Source organism: Penicillium alfredii (genome assembly GCF_028826965.1).
Source record: "Penicillium alfredii strain IBT 34128 chromosome Unknown utg000005l_segment0_segment0, whole genome shotgun sequence".
Classification (NCBI taxonomy): Eukaryota; Fungi; Ascomycota; class Eurotiomycetes; order Eurotiales; family Aspergillaceae; genus Penicillium; species Penicillium alfredii.
Window position 1 is genome coordinate 420480 of NW_026622702.1, and position 27719 is coordinate 448198.

Genomic DNA, 27719 nt, shown 5'->3' on the forward strand with positions numbered 1-27719 from the left:
TGAAAGATCGCTGATTATATAGAAGGCCATGTAGGAGATTAGGCACAGTGAGAACAGATGATAACATTCTATATAATGTTGATTGGCTGATATCCATCTATGTAAACTTTACGCACTAGAAGTTCGAATAATGTTACATATTTGCAAGGAAGACGGACGTCAATAAATTGGAGAAGATGTACACAGGAGACTTTCAGGATATTTTCATTGCTTCAAGAAGTCACAATTCATGGTATATGAAAAATTTCTTTCTGCGTAAGCACCCATTTTGTGGCGTCTGTTTTCGATGCATGCTCATAATCAAATTGCCCCTGCACAAGACCGTCAAGAGCTACCTTGAGAACAGCACCACTTTGCGTGAGATTGAAGATGGCCTTCAATTCGCTTCCGTTGAGCATAGGCTTAGTGAGTGGTGCGTTTTGCAAGCCCTGATCAAAAGAGGTCTACTACAGGCCGGTTATTGGAGTGGGCGATGTTCTCATTAGGGGAGCATGGGTAATTGTTGTAAGTGCTCCACCTAGGATGATTGTCAGTTTGGCATCATAGATGTTTGAACTTGGGATCCATACCCCATTGGAGGCGTTTCGCAAGACCATCATCAACCCGGAGTCTCAGCGTAGCAGCGTCGATGATAGGAAACGGCAGCAAGGCCAACGAAGCAAGAGTCGAAAGCATCATCTTTGTTGGTTACATGGCCATTGTTGTATGCATGGGACCAGACGTATTTATACCTCACCATTGTGAGACAATCAACTGGGGGCCATATAATAGCGGGGTCGAGTTCATGAGAATGTGTACTTATATATTCATACAACGAAAAGTTTCCCACATGAGAGGTGCAGCGTCGTAGTAGAACGTCGATCACGATGATCTGGTAGCCGTGATTTGCTCAGGCCCCGATCGGCACTTGGAGTATAGGGTCAGTTCAAAGAGATTAGGATGATTATGTCTCAAGCACTACTGATACAAGAAGAAGAAAAGAAAAGTCACACGCTGGAAAACCAATCGAAGTATTGTTTTGTCCACCCGATCCTCACAACAAACAAATAATGCATCCAGCTATTGCAATCACCCATGCGCCAGCCATATCATGAATTTCGAGTCGGGATTCCGTGCCACATTTAAGCGACGACGCCCATCAAAGCCGAGCAGAATACCATAGCAATCAGTCCGAGGCCGGCCTTGGAGATGGGCTGGTTGATGATAGCGGCGTTGGTCGGGCTGCTCGTGGCGCTGGTGCCGGTCGTGCTGTCAGAGGTCGCTCTGGCGCCCGTGGGCTTCGCGGTAGCGGTGGCATTGAGGTTGCCTCGACAGAAGACGTCGCGGTAGTTGCCGCTCTTGCTGGTCAGACATTTCTGGAGGTGGTTGACGTCCTGCCCCTGGGCCAGGCAGTAGATGCCGCAGTCGTCTTGGTACTTGGTGGGCGTGGCTTGCTTGCAGCAGGTGTCCATGACCTCGGACATGTTGCCCTTCAGGAGGGCACCGCAGGAAGCATCTAAGGTGGGGATCTCATAGACCTTGCTAGTGGCGCAGGAGGAGTTGGAAGACATTTTGGCTGGTGGGTTGGTAGATACTGGTCGATGTAGAGTTCGAGGGGAGGTATTGAACACAAAGTCAGGGCTGAAAGAGAAGTTGAGAAAATGGAAAGAAAGAAAGAAAGACGTACGGCGGAAGCGAGGCAATGAAAAGGAAGAAAAAAAAACGTGACAACGGGGGTTGCCCACAGACTATCGCAGGTTCAGGTAAGACAATGAAGCCAAGGCGCAATGTGACTGGTGTCTCGGGTCAAGCCCAACGAAATGGAGACATCCGGTTTGTGGAGACAAAAGAACATGACCCACTGTACTCGAAGAAGTAGTTAGCTGCCCTTTTGCCCCCGTATCGGCCCCTATCTACTTCTCGCTATTGTTGAGGTTTTACATTCGAGGTGCATGTGATGGGTAATGTTGGCCACACTAGGCCTCCCATAAATAGTAGGCAGGCAATCCCGGTTTCTAAAGAGCGGAGAGATCAGGCCAAGGCAGACATCTAACAGGTCTTATGCCCCCCAACGGTGGGTCTCAATAATTCCATGACTCCTCACTGAGGCCTATTTCTACGGTTCTTGGGGATATGTATACACATTCACTTCACAACCCCGTCTTGGTCTCCACAATGTCCTCTTTGTGTGCCGACGCCTCGCCGGTCTTCTCGTCGGGATGTTCCACTCCCACCAATGCAAAAAGGCCGATCTCCCGCTCGATGCGTGCCTTGCGTTGGGCGTCGGCGGCCGCCATTCCGGCCGTGCCGAACAACTCATCCATTTCTTCCAGAGTGCGGCCCTTGGTTTCGGGGACAAGGAATATAACGTAGAGAACAGCGAGCACGGTGACAACTCCGAAGAAGATGAACGTGCCGAAATTGCTGGCGTGGATGAACGGGGATGTAGCCGTAGCGACCGCAAAGTTGTTGAGCTATTATAAACCGGAGTATTAGAGACAAGACCCATCTATGTAAATAGTTGATACTTACCCAGTTGCTGCTGCCACCGATCGAGACACCCTTAGCGCGCATACTCAGAGGGAATACCTCGGAGGTAACAATCCATGCCACGGGGCCTATAAGAAAATGGTTAAAAATGATCAAAATCAAGCAGGGGTGACAAGGGCATACCCCAGGAGTAAGCAAAGTTGATAACGAAGATCCAAATGAATGCGATAGCGGCCCAACCGGCCGACTTGTGAGCAAGGAAGTCGTTTTGGTAGGCCCCGATAATCCCGGCTACAATAAAATGACACGAGGCCATGCCGAGTGCACCTGCAATGAGAATTTTCTTTCGACCAATCTGATCAACCCACAGCACAGCTGGGATAGTAAACACAAACTCGACGATGCCCACGACCCCAGTGGCCAGCAGTGAGGTGGTGTTGCCGCCCAATTTCATATCGTCGAAGATGTATGGCCTGTGAACATGAAGTTAGGAGAAAAGTAGGGAGAAAAACCGGGCAAGAGTGCTTACGCATAGTAGTTGATAGCATTAATTCCTAAAAGAAATCATCAGTATAGTTCTAAGAACATTTGACACGAAGCTCACCGTTCCATTGCTGGAAAACCATGATCATGCACTGCAAAGTCGTCAGCAATCAATGCAAATATTCGATACCCTCCGTACTTGACGTACTGCAACAGTTGTGCGCTTAAAAAGAGACGGATTGGTGACAAGCGAAAGATAGTCGTGCAGTCCAATATTAAACCGACTCGAGAACGATCCATCCTGCCACTGGGGATATTTCTCGGCCGCAACCTCGCACTCGAAGAGGTGCAAACTCTTGATCTCGAGGAATTCAATCCGGACCAAGAGGTCATCAGTGGATGTATTGCGCAGCCGCGCTAGTGTGTGGAGACACTCTTCCTCGCGACCAGTGTTCATGAGGTGGCGCGGCGACTGAGGCATAAAGAGCATCATACCAGCTGCCAGGGTGATAGCCGGGACAATCTGAATGCAGACGGGGATGAGCCACGCGGCGTCCGACTGAGTAGCCCCGGTGCCGCCAATGTAGTTTGTTCCATAGCCGATCTGGTCCGGTCAGATCGAAGTGCCAGTTTATTTTGAGGGAGAATACTCACCCAGAAGCTGACCATAATGCCAAAGGTAATCGACAGCTGCTGCACGGCAACCAGAGAGCCACGAATTTCCGGTGGTGCCTTTTTTTTTCCCCCTGTTAGATCGAGGCTTGCCCACATCAACTTCCAAGTCAACTCACCAGCTCCGCGTTGTACAACGGAACGACCATGCTCAAGCTACCAACACCCAGACCCGTCACAAACCGACCAGCAAAAACAAAGTCCTTGTTCTGAGTGCATGCCTGCACAATAACACCGACACAGAAAACCACCACCGCGATCAAAACCGTCAAGCGACGACCGGCCGCGTCTGCCAAGTATCCATTGATCAAAGTTCCAACCCAAGCGCCGAGCTCGAGAATGGAAGTGAGCATGCCTTGTTTGATGCCCGTTTCCGCAGCATATTGCTGTGTCTGTGTGCCGGGTTTTCGTTAGCAAGGCCGGGCTTGCCCAAGTGCTGGTAGGAGCCAGAGATACATACGGCATTCTTGAATGCAGACATGGTCAGAACTTGAGCGAACATTCCTTGATTGTCTGTACTCGCATCGTCAGCAATATATTTAAGTGTCTGTAGCAGTCCGACTGACATCCATACACCAAGCCACCCAGCGACGCGAACAACCCAATGGCCGAGGTCTTCTTGTTACCAATTAACCCCCATATCCCTCCTTTACCGGCGAGCTCAGCCCGCTTGGCCGAAACGGCGCTCTCTCCTAGAACAGCGCCACCCATAGTGTATAACAGAAGGACGAGACACCAAAGACAAAACACAAGTGGTCCCGTGGAGTGAAGAAGGGATGGTAAGGAGAAATAAAAAGAGCAGAATCTCAGCACGTTCTTTGGACCGAAACGAGGGATCTGCAGTCTATTTATTCACCCGGCTACAACGGCCGACTGGATAAATCTCCCCGGCCACTTTATCCTCATGGGGGCTAACTCTAAGTCCAAGTCGTCAGCCCATCAGGTCATCGGTCACTAAGCTTCGTGGCACGGCGCCCGCTCCGGGTATCCACCGCGTCGAGGCCACGCCTCTTGGCCTCGGCTGTAAGGATGCGGGTAAGACGCATGCAGCGTGCGATTGGTAGAGTCGAGGGAGCCATGGGCCGTGCGCCACGGCATGCGTTTGAGATGAACGTATTTATCCGGCGTGGATGTTCGGCGGCCAAGCCTCGAAACCTTGGATAAATGGAATGCATTGTGCAATCCAATGCGCAGATCGAGGTTTGAATTCCTGAATCTCACCCGGTCGGCATCTGCCGCCAGGAAATGGCTCAGATGCGGAGAGAAGCCGGGGACTCTCCACCGAAAACTTGGGGATAATCAGTCTCCCCGCTCAACATCCCCGGGTTCCCCACATCCCACGCGTTGCGGGTGAATTCAGCCAATTTAGCCTATTCTCGGTTTTACCAAGCTCTCCGTCTCATCGCAGTCGGGTGCTCGGCTGTGCTTCTCTCCGTCCTCAAACCATACATGTTTTTACTCAAAATCCATATGGTCCGGTATACTGCATCTTTTTCGTTCAATTATAGCGTAGATATAAATTGCTTCATTGGTATCTTGAATCTTGCTTGTTTAGGCAAACCCATTTTCTATAATAGCAACGTGTTATCTTGATTCTTTTTTGAGTATATATATAGATATGGTAAAATATGTCTTTATTCTGAAGATACCATCTATCTGCAAGAATCTACTCCCACCTTGTCTCATGCATATCTAATTCATTTGAATTCGTAAGGAAGGAACCTCGCTTCCTAGTAACCAACTATCATGAACCAAAATACGTACCAAGCCGACGGCGGTGCCAACATGTCAGTTGATGACCGTGCAATGGCCGCACCAAGGGATTTGCAAGAGGGTGGACTGGTACAGCTTTTAAGGAAGTGCTCCTCCTGGATGTTAATTCAGAATACGGTAATAATCAGAGCTCATCTTCTAACCCCTCCACAGGCGGTTGATCTCGCCGAGGATCTCATCATGCCTGTCAAGTCTGAAAAAGAGGTTGACTCCGACGCTATTGCCGGACATATCACTCGATCACCATTAATTTACTCGTTCTACCACTACCCGGGATCTGACTCTGTGATCTTTATATCCACTCCCTCTTCTGACCTATCGGTCAAAATGCGCATAGCCCATATTAGGGTGCGGAATGAGGCAATGGCAGCCGGCGAGAAGGGGGGACTCACAATTGCCAAGAAGGTATATTGCCCTCTATCTTGCACTTCATAATGACTGTGACTTACATCGCTGGACAAATAGATCAGGGCATCTTCACTCAATGATGTCAGCAGAGACAGATTAAAAGGAGACGGATTCGCACCTCCAAGCTAGATTTCCAGATCTTTATTGGTCTTTCTCGGCGCCATTTGCTGCAATAACATTGAAGACTACATTAGCTAAAAGACGATATCAGCTAAACATGGATCTCCATGTTCTCCTCCACCACCCAAATACGAGAATACCCCTTCCAATCATGTGGCCAAAGACCAGCGGCAGTCGAAATTTAAACCACGAGAAAGGCTGCCAGAGAGTGGCTCTCGGCTGCCAGAGAGTGGCTCTCGGCAATGGCATAACAGTACCACGTCCACTCTCCCTGGATTGGGCATCGTCTGACGTCCCCGTAAAAGCTTCAATAGCTTCCATCACAATGCTCACCGTCGCTTCTGGTTGACTCAGAAACGGGGAATGGCTCGTCTGCAGCTCCCTATGCTCGACGCTACCACCCATGCCCCGAGCCATGCCAACCGCCATCCTTTGTGCCAGAACTGGCAAGCCTCGGTCCTCGATAGTGCCGATATACCAGACAGGCACATCCTGCCAACCAGCATAGGTGCATTCACCACCCTCGAACAATGCTTTGAGGCTCTGGGTGGTGAGCTGCGAAACCCAGAACTCAGCCTCTTCCGCTGGTAAGTCGTGATAAAAGAGCTCACGGGGAGGAGTGACCAGGTCGGCATAGCCAGTCTCATTATTAACTCGCCAGGAGGAAGGTGGATGACCGAAGAACGGGTCCATGAAAGTGAGCCCTGTTAGGGTAAAGCCAGAGGCAATGAGGATGAGGCCAATGACGTGCCCTGTTGTTGAGGGTTCGGGTAAGCGTGTGGTAGTGTTTCTTGGTTGAGTGAAACCTTTGATGGCGCTATTGCCGACCATGCAGGCATAGGAGTGTGCAACGACCACCACATTGCGCCCGTTGCTTGTCTCACTGGAGATAGCATCGCGGGCGACATCGAGATCATCTTTGAAGGTTGCAGCTGGGTTTCCTGTCATCGAAGGGAGCGTTATTGAAACACATTTTAATTTATGCTGCCCTTTGAGGAGTTTGATGATCGGGTCGTAGCATGTTGGTTGATGCCAAGAACCATGTATCAAGACCAGCGTCGGTAGATGAGACATCCCAGATTTATGATTGATATCGACAGTCATAGATAGTGATGCGTTGACATGCGCGTCATTTGCCTGGTGGATTCAGGATGTGATGCCTGAGGAAGAAGTTATGCAGGCTGCGGAGTAAAGTAATTCCTGACGTTTTCTACCGTCTCCCACCTGCCAGCCTCAACCTCGACCATGGCAGGAGGGCGTTTCAATGCCGGATTCTCTGAGATATGGGACTGGTGATTGAACTGTGAGAGCGACAAGTTAAGACTCATGTGTCAATCTCCTCGAACTTCACTGTTTGTGGGCTTCAGACTTACATCTGATTCTATACTCTTCTTACGTTCGGAATGTCTGAATCCGTGGGCACACGCGAAGGTGTCCCCGCGCTCACCCAAGTCCCCACTTCTCCTTTTGTTCTGACCACATCGAACACTTACATATCAGACTTTGAGAAGCATAGAATTTATTTTCCTGATTCCGTCCAAAATCTATGTTGGATTGCGGTAAACCCCCCCCAGCGTCTTTCATATGTTTCAAATGTTCATGGACATATTTAGGAGAATTTAATCCGATATCTGCGACGTTCAACTTAACACATTGGGTGCATCTGTCGGTATTTGTACCCCATGATCAAAGCAACAAGATGACAGGCTCCGCCGATTACAGCAAAAGAGTGAAACAGCTGATGCGAATGACCGAAAATATCAAAAGAACCCGGACTCAGTCTCTCTGGGACGCGACTGACGAAAATGCCTACGCCAACCAGCAAAGATAGCCCTTCAGCAAGGAACCATCTAGCACCAATCTCAGTGCAAGCTTGACTCCAGCCCAGTTGGTGAATGATGTGGAATATAGGCATCATAGCCGAGATACCAAGTAGAGTAAAGACACCGCCACGAAGAGCCCTCATCTTGCTGCCGCCACCACCAGTATCGAATAGTGTAATAGCGCCAGCAAGAGCCGAGAAGATATTGAGTCCCCAGTAAAGGCGCTGGACCGTAGGCTGGCAATAGAATGCATAATAAGTCATAGAGGTCCCGCCTCCAAAAGCGAGCACACATATACCGAGGATATCCATCCTACCCCAGAAATGGTGTACATGGAACGAATGACTCCTCAGAGTATGGAATGCCGTACTCAGACCAAAGCATGTAGCTGCCGAGGTAGTGAACGTGCCAAACGCGAATACATCGCCCCCAGTAAACTGAAGACTCATGGACGTTGAGGCATATCGATACAGAGCCAAGCCGCTCGCCACAAAGGCGGTTGATCCGAGGAGATGTGTCCATATATTCATTGTTTCCATATGCCAGCATCGCCATAAACGAAATGATCGTCGATAGGAATAGGTCGGCATGGGATGACCTTGGATAATGTAGTCATTGTCGCGCAGCCATGCCGGGATTTGGTATTTGCTCGCAATGCTGGGCCAAGATCCTTGGTTCTTTTTGTCAGGTGCCGTCGTAGACTGGCTATCCATTGATTTCGAGCTTCTTGAGGATGGCATTGTCGCGTCTTGGACCATTTTCGCTCAGGCAGTTGGCAGTTTGCAAAGCTGTGCTGTTGATGGGCCTAATTTGGAGGGCCAAAGACATCAGCGACATGAAATGGTCAATCAGTTGGCAAGTCCCATTTTTGTCTGGGGTCGCTGGGTTTCTTCTGTCGCGCGGCAAAACCTCACTTGGCAGATCTTCGCGCTGTTGGGGAAAGTAGGAGGGCCTTTGAAACCAGTGTTGATCACCGCATATTAGCCGCCGAGGCAACCCAACCCATTCTTAAGTTACAGTGAAAGAAAAAGAATGAGACTCGGCTTGGTTTATGCATTGTTCAAGACATTCTGGATAACATATCTTGAGACTAACGCTGAGCCGTTTATTTAGAGTTTCTCGTCAATATTGAACCTTGTATCCCGAGGATCCCTTTCCACACAAGTGAATGAACTGACTTTACTCTATCTTAACTCTGTATCACTGAATTATTATTATTCCTTCAAAGACCGACGTCTTTATTGTTCCTTTTTGACGGAACAACTACCATGATGCAGGCTGAATTGGACATGCTTCGTACTATATTCGGATACTGGTAGGGCTCTGACCACTGGCTTGTCGTTTTTTAATTGAAAGAGTAGGTACACTACCTTCAGGGCTACATGCATGGATGTCCTGTTTTGATGAGTAAGACGCGTTGACCAAGGGCAATTTCTTTGAAATCCAACCTTCAACCTTGCATGATCACGTCCAAAATGAAAGCCTTTTCGAAATTGTTCAATCGATCATATAGGTCGTTGCCAATGAAGTTTGGCTCTTGGAACGCCAACCAAGAGCTATTTGAGTACACCTCTGGGCGTTTTCTGTGAGTCATGCTCGCGAGCTGGAGCTACTCTTGGGGTTAATTGCCTTATCCTGACTTGCTACGTCGGACAAGATTCAACGAAGAGCTTCGCCTCGCTGAGCGTCGCATCAAATTTGACGTTGATGCTCTTGCAAGGACGGCATGTCATTCGGTGGACCGGCATCTCGATAGTGTGACTTCGATCACAAAACTCGCCGAAGGGGGCTTTAACCGTGTTTTGCAAATCACCTTCAGTGATGGTTATGCCGTGCTTGCAAGGCTGCCATACAATAAGACTGACCCGAAGCACTGTGCAGTAGTGAGTGAGGCTGCCACACTCGCTTTTCTACATTCCCATGGTATCCCAGTCCCAAAGGTTCTTGCATATTCCCCGAACCCCATGAACACGGTCGGAAGTGAATATCTATTGCTCGAGAGACTCCCGGGCACACCCCTGAGTGATCAGTGGTTCTCTATGGATACGAATACATGCGTCAAAGTCATGAAGCAGATTGTCGATGTGGAGAAACAGTTTATGAGTATTGGCTTTCCAGCGAATGGAAGTCTTTACTACCGACGTGACCTCGAAAGCTCACAAAGAGCCGTTCCAGCTTCTGAGGATCATAATATATCCTCGCCAGATCAGATTGTCATCGGCCCAAGTGCACAGCATGAGTGGTGGTACCAGGAGCGTGCTCTATTGCACATTGACCGTGGACCGTGTATGTTTCTTCTCAAATCTTTTCTGGCATACGATATATTGACATTAGATTAGGGAATACCTATTCCGCATGCTTCGAAGCACCCGCCAGACGCGAGATAGAATTTTGTGAAATATTCGGCAAACCCCGACTCCACATGGAACGATACCTTCGAGAATTGCACCATTTTCAACCGCGGTCGCCTATTCAGCACCGACTTGTCCTTTCTGACTACCTAAAGCTAGCACCATATCTTGAAATCCCGTCAGACCACCGCCTATCTCGCCCAACCCTTCGCCATCCAGATTTCTCACCGAACAATATCCTGGTGAATGCGTCTAGCGATGTGGTGGGTGTCATTGATTGGCAACATGCGGTTGTGCTGCCCCTTTGCCTGTGCGCTGGTATACCCGACCATTTCCAGAACTGGGGCGATCCAGTATCCGAAATGCTGGCCAAACCAGAGGTCGAATTACCGGAGAACTTCGATCAGCTAAGTCAGGAACAGCAAGCAACCATTCAAGAGACGAAGCGAAGGCGCCTTGTCCATTTCTACTACGCTGCTTTGACGATGAAACAAACGCCGGACCATTTTGACGCCTTTCGAGACGTCCGCTCCATGCTTCGAGCTAAATTATTTCATTATGCCGGGGCTCCCTGGGAAGGTGACTCTATATCGTTGAAGCACGTCATTCTAGAGATACGTCAGAATTGGCCCATGCATCTCGATGAAGGTATAAGTACACCACCACCTGAGTTTCCGGTCCACTACTCCGAGGAAGAGATTCAGCAGTGCTTCAATGACTATGACCAGGAGCAGGAGAAGTTGGGAGAATTATCGGAGATGAAGGATCTCATAGGCACGGATGTGCTTGGTTGGGTTCCAAATGAGGACCATCTTGAACATTCCAGGGCTGTGATTCAGGCCATCAAGGGGTCCTTGATGGAGCACTCAAGCACTGATACTGAGAGAACTGCAGTCCTGGACCACTTTCCTTTTGATGATCACGAAGAAAATGTATGATAATGCTCTCAGCTCCAGGTATATGATAAGAATCTCCCTTCGATGTACATTAGAATTGCTGTAAATCGGAGTCACCAATTGTAGGTATTCCAGAATAGCCTAGTGAGAAAGAAATGAGCAGTCAAAGCTGATATATTGGAAGAATGTTGAAATAAATCAGGCGATTAATATGATTCTCAGAATGAATATAGCTCGTTCGAGCTTCTGTCGTAGCCTAACCACCAACCCACTCTTCCCCACTGAGATGCGCCCATGAAAACCCTCTCTTTTCAGTTGATCGGTCGATCCAAATGGGCAGCGGACTGAATGACATTCTCCTTCCTCTTCCGCCGCTCCTCCACCCACAACTCCTCCAAGGCAGCCTTGCTCTTGTTCAACACCCTGAACCGACCATCCAGAAACAGCTCTTTCTCCTTCAACTGCTCGAGCTTACGCGTCGCAGCCCGGAGCATGATATCGTGGGTATCCTCGCGAGAAGTCAAAAGTCGCTCCCGGTCTTCCTGAATCGTCTCCCGCTGCTGCATCATGTCCTCACGCGCGAGCAGATACCCCTGCCGAATGTGCCAGGCCACATGCACCTGCGCCACCAAGGACAGATAATCCATGTGCATATTGAATGCGGGTGGCAGCACGCGAAGGGAGTGGGCGTGCTCGGTGGCGAATTCTGGGACGTCCCAGCGTCGATCGATACACATTAGGACGGCGTCTTTGACGAGTGTGGAGCCCACGCCGTAGCTGCGGTAGCACTGCTTGACGGTCCAGGCGCGGATGAAGGGCTTGAACTGTGATGGGACCATTCGGGGGGTGTTATCAGGTCCATCGGATGAGGCGTACGCAGCGAGAGCGGCACGACGGGTCAGGGCAACCGGGACCACCCTGAGGACGACCGTGCCGATGACCTCTTCCCCGAACTTGGTGACCAGCACAATGTCTTGTCTCTGTGTTTTTGATGAAAATTCTGCAGGGAGGTTGTGCGTCGATTTCACGCTTTCTTTCTCGCCCTCGGCAATTGTCACGTTATCGCTATCGTCGTCTCCATACAACCAGCTCCATCGCCCAGTCCTCTCAGCGGCGTCGATATAGCCACAGACGAGCCATTTTACTCCCAGCATTCCGACCATGTGGCACCCGGACCAGGTCATCAAGACGAGCACCCAGTCTGAGCGAGTATGATATAGCGCGTGGTATATGCACATGAGAACCAGCAGCATCAAGACCAAGTACGCGGGATGCAACAAAAGAGACGTGGCTGCAGTCTGGCACTGCTGCGCGACAGAGTCTGCGACAAGACGCAAGGCAGCAACGAGGTCGTCATTGTCCGTGGCAATGGTCGTCGCCAGACCTGGGACCGGGTATCCATCCTTTGCTGGGAACTGTGGGCCAAGACCGGGGGGTGCTAAGCCCGACCGTGATCCTGCACTGGAGGAGGAGGAAGAAGAAGATAGCGATGAAGACGACGACGAACCAGTCCTAGCCATAGATGGCTGTGCCTGTGCTTCTGGAGGCACGGTGTCATTGGTAGATGGCATGTTCGGCTGCCCGAGCGCGGGCCGGGCCCTCGATGGCTGAGCCATCTCGTGCGTGGTTGATCAAACGTGGAGCTGACGCGAAATAGACGTTAGACGGCCATGCACTCGCGTAGAAATAACGTGATGCGGTCATATACCAGGGTGGAAGTAACGTGGAACTGGCGTGTAACTGACGTGGAGCCGACGAAGTGATATAGGAGAAGAGACCATAGAAGTTCTCGGTGGTGATCCACGACTTCTTTCCTCCTCTCACGTAGGTGACTACGACTCGTGAGAATTCTTTCCCCACTGGAACAGTTTGCTGCCTGCGGCTTTCGGGGCCTCCCGCGTAGATGTCTAGACGAAGAAGCCTTACGTCATGTTACTACATTTCCCTCTCTACAACCCATCACTTGCATTAAAACATTTAAACATTTTGTCCTGGCTTAAGCGACTATTTGTAGCAGAATATCCATATACTTTGTTTGCCCCCCCAATAATTCGACCCATGTGCCACCAGTACTACCTGATAATCCCCCGAGAACTACACCTGATGCATGTATCCATCTTCTATGTTTGGGTCCACACAAGAATCAATAAAGATAGTAGGAGTTAGCTAGATATTAATTGTGTGCGCTAAGAAAACAAACTTCTTCTGTCCTCCGTCCGCCGAACTTTTGAGTGATAGAAACAGAATCGAGCTAAACATGGCATCCGAGGAAAGCTGCAGACATTCACCATTTTGAAGCAGCGAATTGCTGCAATCCCCACACTTTCCGTGTTATCATGTTCTCAACCTAGCTGCCCTGAACAGCGGCCATGGTGGGCACCTTCGGACCGCCGGTACCATTAACCGCCTCCTCGTCCTGAGTGACCTCGCTGTTCGGGCTGGCTGGCTCATCGCCTGAGAGATACTCAAGAGTCTTCCGCTTGGTCTCAGGGATCAGCAACGATGTGAAGCAGCCGCACAGCATAAACAGCGCGAAGATCTGCATGACATGGTTGAGCCAGGGCGAATCAGACGGGTTCTTGGCGCCGCGGTGGACGAGAGGCCCAAAGACACACTGCGCGATAATAGCACCGATTTTGCCCGAGGCAGCGCTGATACCGTGGGAGGTGGAGCGGTAACGCGTGGGGAAGCACTCACCGGGCACGATGAAGGTGGTGGGATTGGGCCCGAAGTTGAAGAAGAACTGGGCGAGCACGTACAAACCCAGCAGGCCGTTGTGGGAATGCTTCAGGGACTTGTAGGCGGAGCCGATGATAATAAAGATGATTGTCAGAATCACAAACCCTGTGATTTGGATGGGCTTGCGACCCAACTTGTCCACTGTCGCCACTGTCATCCAGTAGCCGGGAATGGCACCGGCGACGATCAGGATCAGGTTGCCCACGGCGTTGCGGTAGAAAGTCTCGTAGACATTATTTCCGCCAGTCCAGCCAATAGCCCCGAGGATGATGGAGTTGTTCAGGCCCAGGCCGTAGAAGGCTGCCGAGGTTAGCGCATGTCATCGGGGAAGGAATAGTCTAGATAATAGGCGATACATACCAACATCAAGGAAGAACCAGGACCCGGCAGTCCCTAGAAGGACCTTTCCATAGCGCCACTTCAGGTAGTGGCGCCAGAAGTCACCCCAGCTGGCCTTGCGGGTGAGGAGCTCGAAACTATCATTGTGCATGATCGTGATGCGCTGGATCTCGTCGGGGTTGCCCTCACTCTGGCCGTTCATGTAGGCACGAATATCCTCACCGGCTTTCACAACGTCGCGGGCAACATCGAAGGTGTAGCGGGGAGTCTCGGGGATGGTGAGCCGGTAGTAGAGAGCAAGGCAGGCGGGCACAGCTCCGAAGCCGATTATCACCCGCCACATCTTGTCCACGGCCAGCTGGCAATCTCCAGTGCAATGGCCGACACCTTTGGCAGCCATCAGGGACTCCTTGAATCCCACAGTGACTATCAGGGCGATGATTGCAGCACCGAGCTGGCCGAAGCCTTGCATGGCAAAGACAGCCGCCATCATGGCACCGCGCCATTTGGTAGTTGCGAATCTGCTCAGTCAGTTCATCAACCACCTGTTATGGCAGGAAAGGGCCACTTACTCCGAGGTAATGACAGAGGACAACGGGTAGTCCCCACCAATACCAATGCCCATGACCACACGCCAGAAGATCAGCAGACCAGTGATGGAAATAGCGCGGGACTCAGACGCCAAGGCCTGAGCGAGGGTAGCCATGATGATGATAATTAACTCGATGCCATACATCCTCTTGCGGCCGATACGGTCCGCCAGCCATCCAAAGAACAGCTGGCCGATCACCGTGCCGCCCGACGTCGATACCTTGATGGCAGTGTCCACGCTGGAAGGCATCTTGCCGGGGTTGGACTTGGCGTCCCGCCAGAAGACCACGCCCAGCATACTCACAGCTAGGTTGATGGCGAAGATGTCGTAGGAGTCAGTGAAGAATCCCACGCCGGCGACCACCACGGCGCGGACATGGTGCCATCCGAAGCGGGCCTTGTCGATCCGGGCGAGAGCCAGACGGCGGCGCTCAACGGGGTCAGTGATGTGGGAGAAGTCTTGACCATAGTCACTGAAAGCGCTGTTTCCGTTGGGAGCCATTTTGCTCTACCTTTGGCTTGTTGATCCGTAAGCTCACTGTGAATTGTGAAGGTTGAGAGGATAGAATAGGCGCTGTACTTCTGGGGTGAAGCAAGACCAAGCAGGCAGCGCAGGATTCACAATAGTGAAGCGGCCGCTACGGAAGAGAGAAGAGGAAAGAGACGGAGGGGAAGAAAAAGAAGATATAGCGAGTCCACGGCGCATATCCATCCGCGTGGATGACCGTTACACGCGCATTGTGCCAAACACCACTAAGTTTGGCCTGGTACATCATGCTCAGCAAAGACAGGCTGAAGCGAGTACCTGTTCCTGCAGACAACATCTACTCATCCACGCCAATCACACAGCCCGAATCAAGCACATGTTACAGTCTAATACATGGGTGCCTGGAGCTCCATCAGGCCGTGGTTGCCCTGCGCATTCCGTGGGAATCGCACATCGCTTTCTCAGGTACTTGGATATCCTCTGCCACTCTGCTCTCATCGTGTGTCATGGGGCAATTCGGAGGCCAGTTCCGCTTAACAAATCTCTTGCTGAATGAATGTTCTGGAGTTCCTCGAGAGTGCTTTGGGGTTTATTGGACAGTGGACTAGACACACTATGTGGTGTTTGTAAATATATAGATGATGACAATGCGGTCATACTGACCAGCTCTTTTCCAAATACTTGGGTGCACCCCGGGGATGTACATCGTTCCACGAACCCAAGGCTGTGGGTGCAGCAACCCTGCCAGGCAGTTGTAGCGTGATATACAAGGAAGGCCTGTCGAGAGATAGACCTAAGGAGTAACGGTATCTCCTCCTATGCACTCCATGAAACTCAACTGCCAGGTAGATTCTCAATTGCCATCTCTCACGACAACCACGGATCTTCCATCTCGTCTGTCATGCACACATCATATCGACGTCGACCTACGCCCCTGACCCTGGCCACAAGTGGCGTGGCCGGCGCCATACTTATACCCCGCGAAAGCAAACCCCAACACCGGACTTGACAGACACCAGAAATCACAATTCTTATCATTCAACCTCGAGTGTTCGTCACAAGACTTCCACCACGAAAGTCCAATCCAAAGAATCCACCATGGGCCGACAAAGCGGAAACGCCGAGAACAAGCTGCGCGGCTACAAGGCGTGAGTAACCCGATCTTGTTGTATGCTATACGCCTAGACACTGTACGCAGCCATGTTAACACTATAATCTGGCAGGGCCATCAGCAATCCTAGGGTCTCAGAACCTGCCAAGTCGCATGCCCAGGAAGAGATTAGCAAGTTCGAGGGTGTGCAGAGCGATGAGGATCGTCATGAGGGAAATGTGAAGCGTGGATTGAAGGCGTATGTACCACTTCACCTTTTCGAATGAGTTGAGATACTGACCCTCGCAGTGCCATGCACAACCCCAATAACACCGGCGCTGGTCGCAGCCAGGCGCGAGGCAAGCTCGAGTCGATGGGCGAGGAGGTTGAGCCGGAGGAGTAGAGTTGGAGATGGTGAGAGAGTGCTTGGATATAGGTACATGTGAGGTACATAGACGATGGAATTGAGATTGTATATGGGTTACCGCTGCAGTTCAAGACGTACTCACGACTCGTAGGCAGGTTTTCATGTGGTTCTCTGTGAGTCGTAGTCAAACGGAAGAAGATTCTCAATTTTTCAGGCATCTATTTGTATGCACATATCCTCTGGAATATATACAATTCACACCAATAATTCACACCAAAATCAGAGTCCGCGCTTCGCCTTCCAGCGCATGATAAATGTCGCAAATGGGAAGAACAGAAGTGAGACAGCAATCCAAATAAACAGGACCGCAAAGTCCAGCCCGATGCGAGAGTGGGTGTCGAAGAAGATTGTACGTAGTGCCTCGACAACTGCAACCAGTTAGAGATGTTCACATTCAAATTTTATCAGAGGCAAAACTTACTCCGATGCAAGGGCCACGCATATCCCCACGCAAAGAAGCCCGGTGCCAGATCCAGCGCATAAAATCCCGTAGCCACGTTGGTAATGACCCAGAAAATCAAAAAGAGTGAACTCCAGGGAAAGCCCAGGATCATGGCCATGTTCTCGCAAGGGAATCCCAAGGCAGCCATGCCAACCCAGTTCAGCATCCAGAACACCACAAAGGACCCGCGGCCGTACGCATTGGGGTTATTGGCTGACAGAGTCTCCGGGGCTGGCGGGTTGCTGAAGGGGATCTGAAAGGCCAGCGAGACGAACGAGTAGAAGAGCGACAAAAAGAAGTAGGCGACGATGCTGGAGAGCACGCGCCACAGCAGCCAATGCCACAACTTAAGCGGCGGGTGGCCCTCGGGTTTCATAAACTGGGCGTGGATGGGCATCAGGAACGGGAAGTTGAAAAACGCAATGATGATCAGATAGATCAGACCGATAGTCACGGCCGGTGTCGTGACGGCCGGTCCGAACGGGCGCAGATCGATATTCGTGAACCCGATCGCTGGGTTGATGGCCTGCGGGGGCACCTGCGACAGATTGGCCGACGGCGAAACTAGAAGCTCGCGGGCCCACTGTGGGCCGAACTCCGCCAGGACCATGCCCTGCAGAACAGTCAGACCGGGCAGCACATAGTTATAGTAGGTGGTTTCGTCGCGCGCGGAAATGATCACGGATTCGATGGCGCCGGTCGGGTCGTAGGAGGAGTTGCCGTGCGACACCGCGGCGCGCAGGAGGCTGGTTGCATTTGCGTTGACGATGACGGCGGCGTAGGCGTGTTCGTCATAGATGCCTTGGCGCACGTCCCACGGGTCATGGTTGAAATCGGCGGGGGATTTGATCTCGTAACCTAAATGCAGACCCGGCGAGTCGAGGATCTGGCGGGTCACGTTGGTGACGACGGACCCGACGATCGGGTTGTTGGTGCGGTACGGGTCGAGTTGTCCGTCAAAGTCGACGACCCAGACTTTCAGCGCTGGGTAATTGGCCTCGGTGTGGTGTTGCGATCCCCAGAAAAAGAGAGAGCACAGCCAGGACGAAGGTGCAGAGAATCAACACTGTGAAAGAGTGAGCCTCCCTTGCTTATGGCGCCTCCCTTGCTCCGTTCACTTACCGGTGCGGCTCCATTGGAAGTACACTCGCTGTCGAACTTCCTTCAGCGCCGGGTGGAAGAAAGAGACAGCAGACGACTCTTGACGATCGTCTTGCATTTCGACTTTTTCCTGCATGGTTGAGAGACTGGCAAAGAAGGTGGAAGGGCAGAGAGCGGGGCCGGTTCATTCTAATACCTCGAGCATAGCAACCGGTTGCGGCACTGAAGAACCTCGGGGTTACTGTTTCGGGCAATCATCAGCATTAACTCCGAAAGGGTAAGTTCGGGAATCCGCACGACATTTGGTTTTTGTTCCTGAATATCTCCACTCTATGAAGAGTCCCGGGGTAAATCTCCTGCCGCGCATGCAAAATCGGGGTTTTGTGTTGGATAATTGCCAACCAGCACGCCACGGGCAAGAAGTATCTATCCGTCTATATCCGGACTACACCAAGTATGATTGATCTGGAGGGAGAGTTTCTTTTGCCGTACGAAATATATATATCAACTATGTCCATGCCAAGAGAATAAGATTTGTCCGATTGGATTGTTTATCGTTGGACCCTGCATCTCTCCGTTGTACATCCATCCCTTGCTCTGTTTTTCATTGGCAGCTGGACTTGCATCGAGATCTATCCGAGGCATACTTTGCTTGTATACTTACAAACTATCCAAGGATATTCAGAGATAGCTTCTGCAAATCCCAGCCCCGACAATCACATTCCCACTATCCCCGGCCGTAAAGCAATTGAAGCGAGAACAGCCAAACAGCAGCAGAAATACACCGAGTGCAATTGAACTCTTGCTTCAGCATTATATTCATTAAGTCGTGAACTGAATCTATGTCGCAGGATCTATTTCACTGCACAGGGAATAGTCTAATGCACCGCCAAATCGCCAAAGAACCCCAAAACACCACTGTTTTACAAAACCAAACACCCACATATGAACCCAGGAAGGCACCGGAAGCGGCGATATAACTGGAAATTCGAGGCTAATCACAAGTCACCTGATAAGAGCCCACGCGATGTACGGGGCCAGCAGGGCGACACATTGGCGCGCCCGGCGAGGACTTCGCAACGGCGGCCAGATCTGCCCGATCGCACATGGTGTTGTCGAAGAACTCAATGCGACAGCCCTCGGCCACATGGTGGAGTTGATAGGCCGAGGCGACGCTGCGCAGGTTGGCGCGACATTTGGTGCTCCCGAAGGCCGCTTGCGGGTCGGCGGTGCCGTTGCAGGAAGTGCCTGGGTAGAGATCGAAGGACCATTGGAGGTCGCGCGGTGGGCGCGGGATGGCGGTGGCGCTCACGAGGAAAAGGGCCAGGGCCAGGAGGTAGATGTGAAGGGTGATGAGCGACATGGTTGTGATGTGAATCTTGTACGGGAAAACGTGTTAGCGTCAGGTCCGGGTCATGGAGAATCGACAGCCAAGTAGAGAAGCAGAGCGGCATACCTTTGCCCGTGGGAACCGTGAGTTGTGAAGGGTAAGAGATAGGAGATAGGAGACAGTCACAGTTGAAAAGACGAAATGACAGGGCGAAGGATCCAATTTAATGAAGAGTCTAAGGGCCCACGGGGAATCTCCTTTAAATCGTTGCAATGGGGCCAACCTCCCGCCAAGAAACCCCGATTGCGGCGATTTCAGGCTTGCGCGTCTCCAGCCTCTTCTCTCTCTCTCAACCTCCACACACACATACACACACACACACTTTCTGGCTGGCTGTCTGTCTACTCTCAGGCAAAATTCGGGCAAGACAATCAAAACAACGGAGTGCCCCGAGAGCCAACGAAATTCCATGCCAGTGATCTCAGGACTGCTGATCCCTAACGTTGCGGGCAGAGTCCGGTGGGGCAACTGAGACGCCCTTCGCTGTCTTACGTGGAGGCATACGTAGACGGGCTGAACTTGACTCGATGTGTGGCCCGAGAAAAAAACGTGGGCGTCTGGCTCTGAGACTGTCTCTCCTAAGAATAACATACTCTATTCTCATCGATTGTGGCATCTCATCAATTGTGGCACTGCCGAGGCATGAAAACCCTCGGCAATCCGATACTCCCTGCTCGGCATCGGTCCACTTGTTCTCGGGTTGATGAGGTTGGGCTTGATGGGAAGATTTTTCCAGCCACAAAGTCAACTTGGATCAAAACAAGTATTTTTGAATTTGCAATGCCGATCCAACGAAATTGCCCTGGACCATCTATGCCACGCTATTTCCGCCGGTTCTAATCTCCACATGGTCGATCAGTGTTCAGGGTCCACCTGGGGGTTCACCCCTTTTCCTGCTCTTAATCTATACCAAGGTAAAGCTTACTTGGGACGGCGAGAATAATAGACCATGTACGTTTCATAAGTTCATAGATTATTTGCTTCCCATCTATACCTAATAAAAGGGAATCAAAATACCAACTCACCAGCCAGTAGCTGTGGATGACAGGCTGACCATGGCCCATCCATGGATGGTTCCTGACTTCCTCAGCCTTTCTAATTTGCAGACTCCACCTTTCAACTTCTAGACTCAAAATTATCCTACTATTATCCTACTATACAGACACAGAGAGCACGTTGCAACCCAAAATCCACGGTCGCAAAAAACATCTCAGATCCATGCCTGCACGACATGACTCACCCCTTGAGCCTGATACCACCTTCCAACCACAATACTACTTCTTCTATGGCACACTGATGGACCCCGCCACTCTAGCCCAAACACTCAAGCAGACAAGAAACGGCCGACCAGAGCTCCATCACGCCAAAATCGTCGGCTGGAGATGCAAGCTGTGGGGCCCGTACCCTGCGCTAGTCGCCGGCCCACCAGATAACGTCATTCATGGGCGGGCCTACGAATTGCAGTCCATTCAGGAACGAGATTCTCTGATCGCATACGAGACGGGTGTTTATAGCTTGCGTGGGTGTGTGATTGAATTCGAGGATGGGAGGTTGGTCGAGGGGAAGACGTTTGTTTGGGGGGGTGATGGTGATTTGCTTCGCGAGGGCACTTTTGATCTAAAGGACTGGTTGCTTGATCAGAAGGAATGTTCTATCTGAAGCGGACCAAAGAATCAGGGATATGAGTCTTGTTTTATCTTGATTATTTCTGATATGAAGGCTACGCGTTTATTTCTAAGGCCGGGTTATTGCACTCTTAGTAACTGTTGAACTGTCCAGCATGGGACATCCTCAACCCAACAATTTTGATCATTAAAAGTCTACTCGATGCCGAAGATCCAGATCCACATAGATAACTTTATGGTAGAAGGTAGGGCGATCTGATTGGCAATCGCCGAGGCTGCACTGTTTAGAATAAGACGCTCATAGGGTGAAAGAGCTGATCTTCTATGTATTGTGTTCTCATGGGAGATATATTACCACTGGACAAAGCCAGGTTCTGGTGAATTGTCTTTAGGTGTCTTTAGGATTGAACTCCAACATATTGAATGGTGAACAAATTCGATTCTCAAATGATTTTTTCCATCTCCCCTTGAAAACGTGTTCCAAGGTTCGTTCATTGCGCCCTGGCTCTACAGAGGCATTTCGCAAGACCAGAACGGCATATCCAGCTTTAAGCCAGGTGCCACTCATCTGCAACCACAGAGGCTCCACTCGTTTAGACGACCAATCATCCAGAGCTGCGGAGTACTGGTTTGAAGGTGCCAACTGGAATGCCCCTCGCGGATCCCGCCAGTCACCGAGCACAATATCACACAGAAGTTCAATGAAGATCAAACAGGCCGAAGAGTGGAAAGAATACCAGGGGATTGAGGTGGATTGTGGTCACGACTCCCAAGGACATTTCCTTCCAGTTAAATTAGTCATTATGTATCATTCCATGCATAGACAAAACATTAAACATACAAATCAAGGCCAATCGATTTCAGTTATGGTTGGTCCATTGCCCTCGGTTCACCGTGAGAACCGACGTGAACAAATACGGTTTGTCAAAGCACACATCCCATCCCGTTTCGCCCGAGGCCCACAAACTTTCGAGAACCTCCTTGGCAGCAAGTGGGCAGTATGTCCCGGTGGAAACACTGAGGTCTTTCAAATTCCCTATAACAAAAGCACGCGGATCTGAGCCCCCATCTCGTGCTTCCACACCCAGAACCATCAAAGGCCAGAGCGAATAGCCGAGAATTCCAGTAGATTCATGTTGGGTCGCCGCCTCGTAGAGTAATCCATGCAGAATACCCGCCTCCATAGAGCAGTTATTGTTCAGGAGATGGTCCGGCGGTAAGATTCCAAGGCTCTGACAAGAAGATATGCAGTAAAGCGCCACCGCACTCTGATAGATTTTGCTCAAGAGGATGCTGGCGTCGGTGAAACGGTCGTTTGCCTCGCTCCATTCTTCAGAGGAGAACGCGTAGATTCGGCACAAGGCCTCCCAGGCCTCGCGACGGAGATCATCCTCTTCGATCGGTCCTGCTCGGGACGCGCGAGCTCGAATGTGATTGATTTTGACGATCTCAATAAAGAGTGGTGTTGGGCACATCTGAAAGCCGTATCCGTTGCCGCCATATTGCTCCAGCATCAGATACAGCTCCTCGAGGGGTAATTTCTCGACAAGCATATCTGTGGCGGGGGAGGAAGTGTCGCCAATAACCGTGTGACTGGGACACCAGTTAGCACCAGCAGCAGAAACCTTTTCTCGCAAAATCTTCTGTCACATACTAAATGAAGCACAAAATGATCGGCAGCACGCCGGGTGATAGGTTCGACTGGTACATGCCGCCTTGCAGCATGATGATTCTCCGAGCCCCCTCGAGATGGTACCGCCAGTGCTGTGCAATTCCTTGCTGGGCCTTGCAGTTGTTAATTACTGCAATTGCACAGAGTGATTTGAAGGAGAGGGGGAACTCACATCAGCAAGTAACAGAATCAGAGTCCCAATGAGAGTTGCATTGCTGTTGTGCTTGTTAAGTGAATTCAGTTGATCGTTTAGAGAACGGATCATGATCCCTCGGTAGTGATATAGGGATCTTTCCAGGGGCTTTGAATCGGGATCGTGGCCCATTCGATTCATCCGATGACTGAGTGTCATACAGACCAACCCAAGGCGAAGATGATCGGGATATTGGATTCCGGACTGGAGCATTCTCGGCTGGATCTTGTAGATATTGGCGTTGGAGCCAAGTCGGAGCTTCTGATAGAGGTTGGGGAATATTTGGACATTAACTGGTTGCAAAGGTCAGCAGTTGAATGACCCTCTTTTGTTTTTCTCTTGTCGTACAGTATTCATAAGCGTCCAGTAGGGGATCGATTTGGGGTTTAATCTTGGTGCGAGGAACCACCACGACCCGTTCCTCGTCGGACGAGTCCTTTTGGAAGATTTCCGTGCTCGCTTTACCGGTCTTCTGGCGATTGACCCCGTTCTTGCGTTGGCGCGACTTGACTCTGCCGGGTGCCAGCCACCTCAGTCGCATGGGTTGTTTTGCATCATAACCCGGGCAGTCGATCCCGGATACTGCGCATCGGCTACACCCCGGATGTCCATTGTCGCAAACCAAGCGACGGCGCAGACATTCCCAGCAATGGCGTTTCTGAGGTTCCGGCATCGGCGGTGAATTTGAACAGGAGTGAAATTAAGAGGGTATTGGGTATGGGCTGTGGTGTAGTTTAGGAGATTAGAAAATGGGGAGGGCGCCCTTTTTGTCTTTTTTAAGGTCCCAATGAGGCTGAGGAAACCCTGGCATGTCTAACTGCGCCCTCCGCCCCCGAATCAACCCCACTCTTTTCCACGCCGATTTGGTGTCGCTTTGACCAATCTGCCGTCGCGCTAGGAGAGTACCACTGGAACGAGACATCTGGGCGGGAACTATATATACGCAGCACAATAGCTCTCAAGTGAAGCGAGAGAGCCTTAAGAAAAATGAGCCCGCAAGTGGTGGTGATCCATAGGGCTGTTTCAGGGGGGATCCTAGTTGAGAAGCTAGAAAAGACTAAGTCCCGATCGATCTGCCGTGAAATCAACTACCTTTCCTGACTTCCGTATCTGCTTTGTTGCTTTGTGATCGAGGCATAGAGCTGCTGAAGGAAGGGTCTGTCCTGGACCACCGGGGAACCCCGGTAGCTCTCTGGCCTATAGACGAAGCATGACAAAAATTCTCGAGATAGTAGTTTAATAAATTCCATCGAATCAAACCAACCCCTCTACCAAATAGAAGGCTAATTTTTGAGCCACACCGCTTAGCTTCGCAAGGCTGTGTCTAAACATTCTCGGGCTGCAACGCGACGCCGATCGAAGGCTTGTTTGTACACCCAAAAGAGCATTGGTGGAGTCAATGCGCGACGATCACGATTCTTTTCACCTAGAACGGTTTAGTGTTACGGGTTACAGACCATGCGGTCTTGGGGGCCGAGCACCAGGAAGTGTCAGGGCTGAGCTTGAACTTGGCCCCATCCCCCCGAAACCCTAACCCAAAGAGGAACTTTCGAAGGCCAAGACGTAGATAGTGGAGTATGGGATCGGCAGTGCCTCTAGTTAGATTTAGGCGAGGATTTGAATTCTGGTAAATATAAGGTGAGAGAGAGATGCCGTTGTTCTTAGTTTTTTGCATTGCATTTTCTTTTGATCGAGCAGTTCCATCGGCATCGTCGGCATAGCGTTTGTGTACTTGTATACTATACAAGATGAGTTTTCTAAGTCCGAGGGCAGCAGCTGCTGGCAGCTTTGGCTGTAAAATACCTGACCATCTCGAACAAAGTGAGTGAATTGATTGCTATATACTTGACTACGGATGAAATGGGCTTGCTGACAAGGGAACAGCTGGCTCCGCCCCCATCGTGGGAAATCTCTCGTTCTACCATCTGAACATGATCGTATCCGGCGGTTGTACGGCGATCGTATTGTTTTTGATCCTGGGCCTGATGGGACGACATGCGACGCATATGAGCAATCCGAACGAACAACTCAAGTAAAGATCCCTTATAGCACGGAGAAGCCTTGTGTGATGCTAACAATACTCCTTGTAGGATCATGCGAATCTGCAACCTCATCCCGTCGTACCAAATCCTCTCCTTTATCTCGATCTGTGTTCCAAACTCCTACATCTACCTCCAAGGGTTCACGGAGGTGCTCCAGGGTGTGGCTCTATATTCCTTCGTCATGCTGCTCTGTGACTTCATGGCTCCCAATGATAAGAGTAAAGTGGAGTTCTTCTCTTCGCTGGAGATCAAGAGACAATGGCAGCCGAAGAAGAAACGGAATGGTCTTGCATTCTTGAAGGTAACCCCATTGGCAGCAGAAATCAAGAAGAACTGAACGAAATGACTGACCAATTTTCTCTGATTCTAGTTGACTTGGTACTCGGTGCTTCAATACCCCATCATCACCTGGATCACCGCTGTCACGCAAGTGGTGACTCAATCTCTACATGTTTACTGCCTCGAAAGCACGGCGCCTCATTTCGCTCATGTTTGGGTATGTACTACCTTGACATGGTTTCATCCTCGAATGATTCCACTAATAACATCATCAGCTCCAAGTAATTACCTCGATGTCGACATCGATTGCCGTTAATGCAATCCTCCAATTCTACATGAACATGAAGAAATACATGGCAGAGCACAGGCCACTGATGAAGCTGATGGCATTCAAGCTGATTGTCGGCCTGGTTCTCTTGGAGAAGGTAAGCATATCTCCCCCAAGAAAAAAGAGAACATGAAGAAAAGAGCATTGACCAACGGCCCAGATCCTGTTCCTCATCCTCACCGGCGCAAAAGTCCTCGTGCCTTCCGCCACAATGACCTACATCGACGTAATGATGGGCCTCCCAACCATGGTGATCTGCGTGCAGATGGTGCCGCTCTCCTTCCTCGTCCTCTACGCCTATCGCGTCGAACCCTACAAGATCTCGAACTCGGCCCGTATCCTCCGACCCCAAGAATACCAGGCCGTCGATTCCGATGGTGACGATGAGACCTTGGTGGGCGGTGTACCGAAGCGCTACCAGGGTGGTCGCTGGGGATTGCATGCCTGGGCTGTCTATTTGAATCCGCTGGAGTTGTTCCGCGATGTCAAGTCGGCTTATGTTATGATTCATGAGGCGCGGGCTTTGCAGAAGGCTGATACGAAGGGGATGGCGACTGAGGAGGAGATGGGGAGATATGAGACGAGGTAGGATAGTGGCGAGGAGGCTTAAGTTAGGATCTACGGCGGGAATTTCTGGAGTTTGCTGGTGGTGTAATAAACTAGATTGATGGATTATGAATATCATCCAGATCTATGTGAATCTGGTATTTCTCTGATTTTTGAATTGTTTCTCCTTTCGTGACTCTATGTGTAGTCCTGATCCAAAGAATTGAGAACAAGAGACAAGTCTCGAGGATACATGCTAAAAGTCAACTCTCATTGCGATCCGCGAAGATATTGATAAAGACCCCAGCTAGCGATATCCCTTTTTCAATGTAAATTGGTGTTTATACTCGTTGTAAATTGGTAGCTTTTTTTGCATTTAAGAAAACCGCTTCGACAAGTTCCTTGTCCACGTTCGCTTGTTGGTTCATCCAGATCCTATCTTCCTATGCCACAGGATTTTATCCCCACAAAGCTTGCAGCGTCACCAAGCCGGTTGATAAAGCCATTAATGTCTTCGGGGGAGCTGATAGAACCTAGCATCATCTCTCAACAGAAATATACCGCCCTCGGTATGCTGCTGTGCCATCATGGTTGGAATTTGGAGAAAATTGAGTCCTGGTTTCCATTCGCCTTTATACCGAAGGCCGGTCCCAATCCGCGATGGGCTTGCGCTAACAGCCGCCTATTCGGGAGTTATAAATGGTGGACCCCGCGAGCAAGAGAGGAACCCGTAAGGGGTCCGCACCATTCATGGCTGACTCAAAGATTGGAATTCATCACTTCACTCCACTGTCCAATCGAAGCTATCCCATGTACTGGGGCGAAAGTTGTTCGATGTCTGCAGAAGAGTGTGAGCCACTTTTTTCAGTAGCACGCTGTATGGCAAATATGAAGGGCATGATGATTCCCGCAGTTTGCATGCTTCTTTTGAATATCCCCCATGACCCAAGCTCTTCAAATTCCTCGTTATAGGGACTCGTTTGAGAGATTAGTGGAGATGATGAGTTGCGATCATGTTTCGGTCGACCGAATTGTCACGCGGCGATCTCTTCTTTTCGAGGAAAGATGCAAGACCCTAGCCAGCATGTACCAGTCATGGAGCCGACGAACTGGGACTAATCGCGAGGCACGATGGTTTTCAGGTCTGTATATAAAATTGCTCAATCATGACCCAAGAGCCTGCAAGTGTGTTGTGACTGAGTAGGCAAACGGGTTGCAAGCTGAAGATGAGGACACACACGGTCCCGACGGCACCAAACCACATGATATTCAAGAGCGGACCCGGTAAGAATAGGGTAGCGAGCCAGGAATATTGTCGTGCGGCTGGCAGTTTGCGTAGAATGATCGAGGTGAGAGTTGCAAAGGCCTAAGGCATGGTCCTGTTTCAAGAACTGCCCAGCGCCACGTCGAGCACAATAATACCCGAGATTGTT

At 50.6% G+C, this 27719-nt stretch overlaps 14 protein-coding genes across 14 annotated transcripts; 5 read left to right on the forward strand and 9 right to left on the reverse strand.

Annotated features, from left to right (window-relative positions):
• Positions 1–1121: 1121 nt before the first annotated feature.
• Positions 1122–1550, reverse strand: NUU61_003590 (uncharacterized protein; the record flags this gene model as incomplete). The annotated part of the gene is made up of 1 exon (XM_056654172.1): positions 1122–1550. The coding sequence occupies one exon, from the start codon at positions 1548–1550 to the stop codon at positions 1122–1124; it is 429 nt and encodes a 142-aa protein (XP_056512199.1).
• A 579-nt stretch (positions 1551–2129) lies between these two features.
• On the reverse strand, positions 2130–4335 carry NUU61_003591 (uncharacterized protein; the record flags this gene model as incomplete). The annotated part of the gene is made up of 10 exons (XM_056654173.1): positions 2130–2453; positions 2512–2597; positions 2653–2942; positions 2999–3023; positions 3074–3104; positions 3161–3556; positions 3607–3684; positions 3744–4016; positions 4085–4137; positions 4191–4335. 10 exons carry the CDS (start codon positions 4333–4335, stop codon positions 2130–2132), a joined length of 1701 nt encoding a protein of 566 aa, XP_056512200.1.
• A 233-nt stretch (positions 4336–4568) lies between these two features.
• NUU61_003592 (uncharacterized protein) lies at positions 4569–4799 on the reverse strand (the record flags this gene model as incomplete). The annotated part of the gene is made up of 1 exon (XM_056654174.1): positions 4569–4799. The coding sequence occupies one exon, from the start codon at positions 4797–4799 to the stop codon at positions 4569–4571; it is 231 nt and encodes a 76-aa protein (XP_056512201.1).
• Positions 4800–5370: 571 nt separating this feature from the next.
• Positions 5371–5832, forward strand: NUU61_003593 (Actin-binding cofilin/tropomyosin type; the record flags this gene model as incomplete). The annotated part of the gene is made up of 2 exons (XM_056654175.1): positions 5371–5514; positions 5551–5832. 2 exons carry the CDS (start codon positions 5371–5373, stop codon positions 5830–5832), a joined length of 426 nt encoding a protein of 141 aa, XP_056512202.1.
• A 114-nt stretch (positions 5833–5946) lies between these two features.
• Positions 5947–6873, reverse strand: NUU61_003594 (alpha/beta hydrolase; the record flags this gene model as incomplete). Its single annotated transcript, XM_056654176.1, has 2 exons — positions 5947–5972; positions 6066–6873. 2 exons carry the CDS (start codon positions 6871–6873, stop codon positions 5947–5949), a joined length of 834 nt encoding a protein of 277 aa, XP_056512203.1.
• Positions 6874–9271: 2398 nt separating this feature from the next.
• NUU61_003595 (aminoglycoside phosphotransferase family protein) lies at positions 9272–11037 on the forward strand (the record flags this gene model as incomplete). The annotated part of the gene is made up of 3 exons (XM_056654177.1): positions 9272–9333; positions 9406–10034; positions 10088–11037. 3 exons carry the CDS (start codon positions 9272–9274, stop codon positions 11035–11037), a joined length of 1641 nt encoding a protein of 546 aa, XP_056512204.1.
• Positions 11038–11306: 269 nt separating this feature from the next.
• On the reverse strand, positions 11307–12611 carry NUU61_003596 (Acetyltransferase GNAT family; the record flags this gene model as incomplete). The annotated part of the gene is made up of 1 exon (XM_056654178.1): positions 11307–12611. The coding sequence occupies one exon, from the start codon at positions 12609–12611 to the stop codon at positions 11307–11309; it is 1305 nt and encodes a 434-aa protein (XP_056512205.1).
• Positions 12612–13342: 731 nt separating this feature from the next.
• On the reverse strand, positions 13343–15166 carry phoD (phosphate:H+ symporter; the record flags this gene model as incomplete). The annotated part of the gene is made up of 3 exons (XM_056654179.1): positions 13343–14034; positions 14095–14594; positions 14646–15166. The coding sequence occupies 3 exons, from the start codon at positions 15164–15166 to the stop codon at positions 13343–13345; spliced, it is 1713 nt and encodes a 570-aa protein (XP_056512206.1).
• A 1083-nt stretch (positions 15167–16249) lies between these two features.
• On the forward strand, positions 16250–16644 carry NUU61_003598 (Con-6 family protein; the record flags this gene model as incomplete). Its single annotated transcript, XM_056654180.1, has 3 exons — positions 16250–16299; positions 16375–16500; positions 16551–16644. The coding sequence occupies 3 exons, from the start codon at positions 16250–16252 to the stop codon at positions 16642–16644; spliced, it is 270 nt and encodes an 89-aa protein (XP_056512207.1).
• Positions 16645–16887: 243 nt separating this feature from the next.
• On the reverse strand, positions 16888–18347 carry NUU61_003599 (SNG1 family protein; the record flags this gene model as incomplete). The annotated part of the gene is made up of 3 exons (XM_056654181.1): positions 16888–17036; positions 17090–18094; positions 18233–18347. 3 exons carry the CDS (start codon positions 18345–18347, stop codon positions 16888–16890), a joined length of 1269 nt encoding a protein of 422 aa, XP_056512208.1.
• An 858-nt stretch (positions 18348–19205) lies between these two features.
• Positions 19206–19574, reverse strand: NUU61_003600 (uncharacterized protein; the record flags this gene model as incomplete). The annotated part of the gene is made up of 1 exon (XM_056654182.1): positions 19206–19574. The coding sequence occupies one exon, from the start codon at positions 19572–19574 to the stop codon at positions 19206–19208; it is 369 nt and encodes a 122-aa protein (XP_056512209.1).
• Positions 19575–20819: 1245 nt separating this feature from the next.
• NUU61_003601 (gamma-glutamylcyclotransferase family protein) lies at positions 20820–21260 on the forward strand (the record flags this gene model as incomplete). The annotated part of the gene is made up of 1 exon (XM_056654183.1): positions 20820–21260. One exon carries the CDS (start codon positions 20820–20822, stop codon positions 21258–21260), a length of 441 nt encoding a protein of 146 aa, XP_056512210.1.
• Positions 21261–22086: 826 nt separating this feature from the next.
• On the reverse strand, positions 22087–23764 carry NUU61_003602 (Zn(II)2Cys6 transcription factor; the record flags this gene model as incomplete). The annotated part of the gene is made up of 4 exons (XM_056654184.1): positions 22087–22819; positions 22881–23011; positions 23071–23384; positions 23440–23764. 4 exons carry the CDS (start codon positions 23762–23764, stop codon positions 22087–22089), a joined length of 1503 nt encoding a protein of 500 aa, XP_056512211.1.
• A 1075-nt stretch (positions 23765–24839) lies between these two features.
• On the forward strand, positions 24840–26329 carry NUU61_003603 (OSTA/TMEM184 family protein; the record flags this gene model as incomplete). Its single annotated transcript, XM_056654185.1, has 6 exons — positions 24840–24912; positions 24976–25123; positions 25182–25434; positions 25504–25629; positions 25688–25837; positions 25901–26329. The coding sequence occupies 6 exons, from the start codon at positions 24840–24842 to the stop codon at positions 26327–26329; spliced, it is 1179 nt and encodes a 392-aa protein (XP_056512212.1).
• Positions 26330–27719: the final 1390 nt, after the last annotated feature.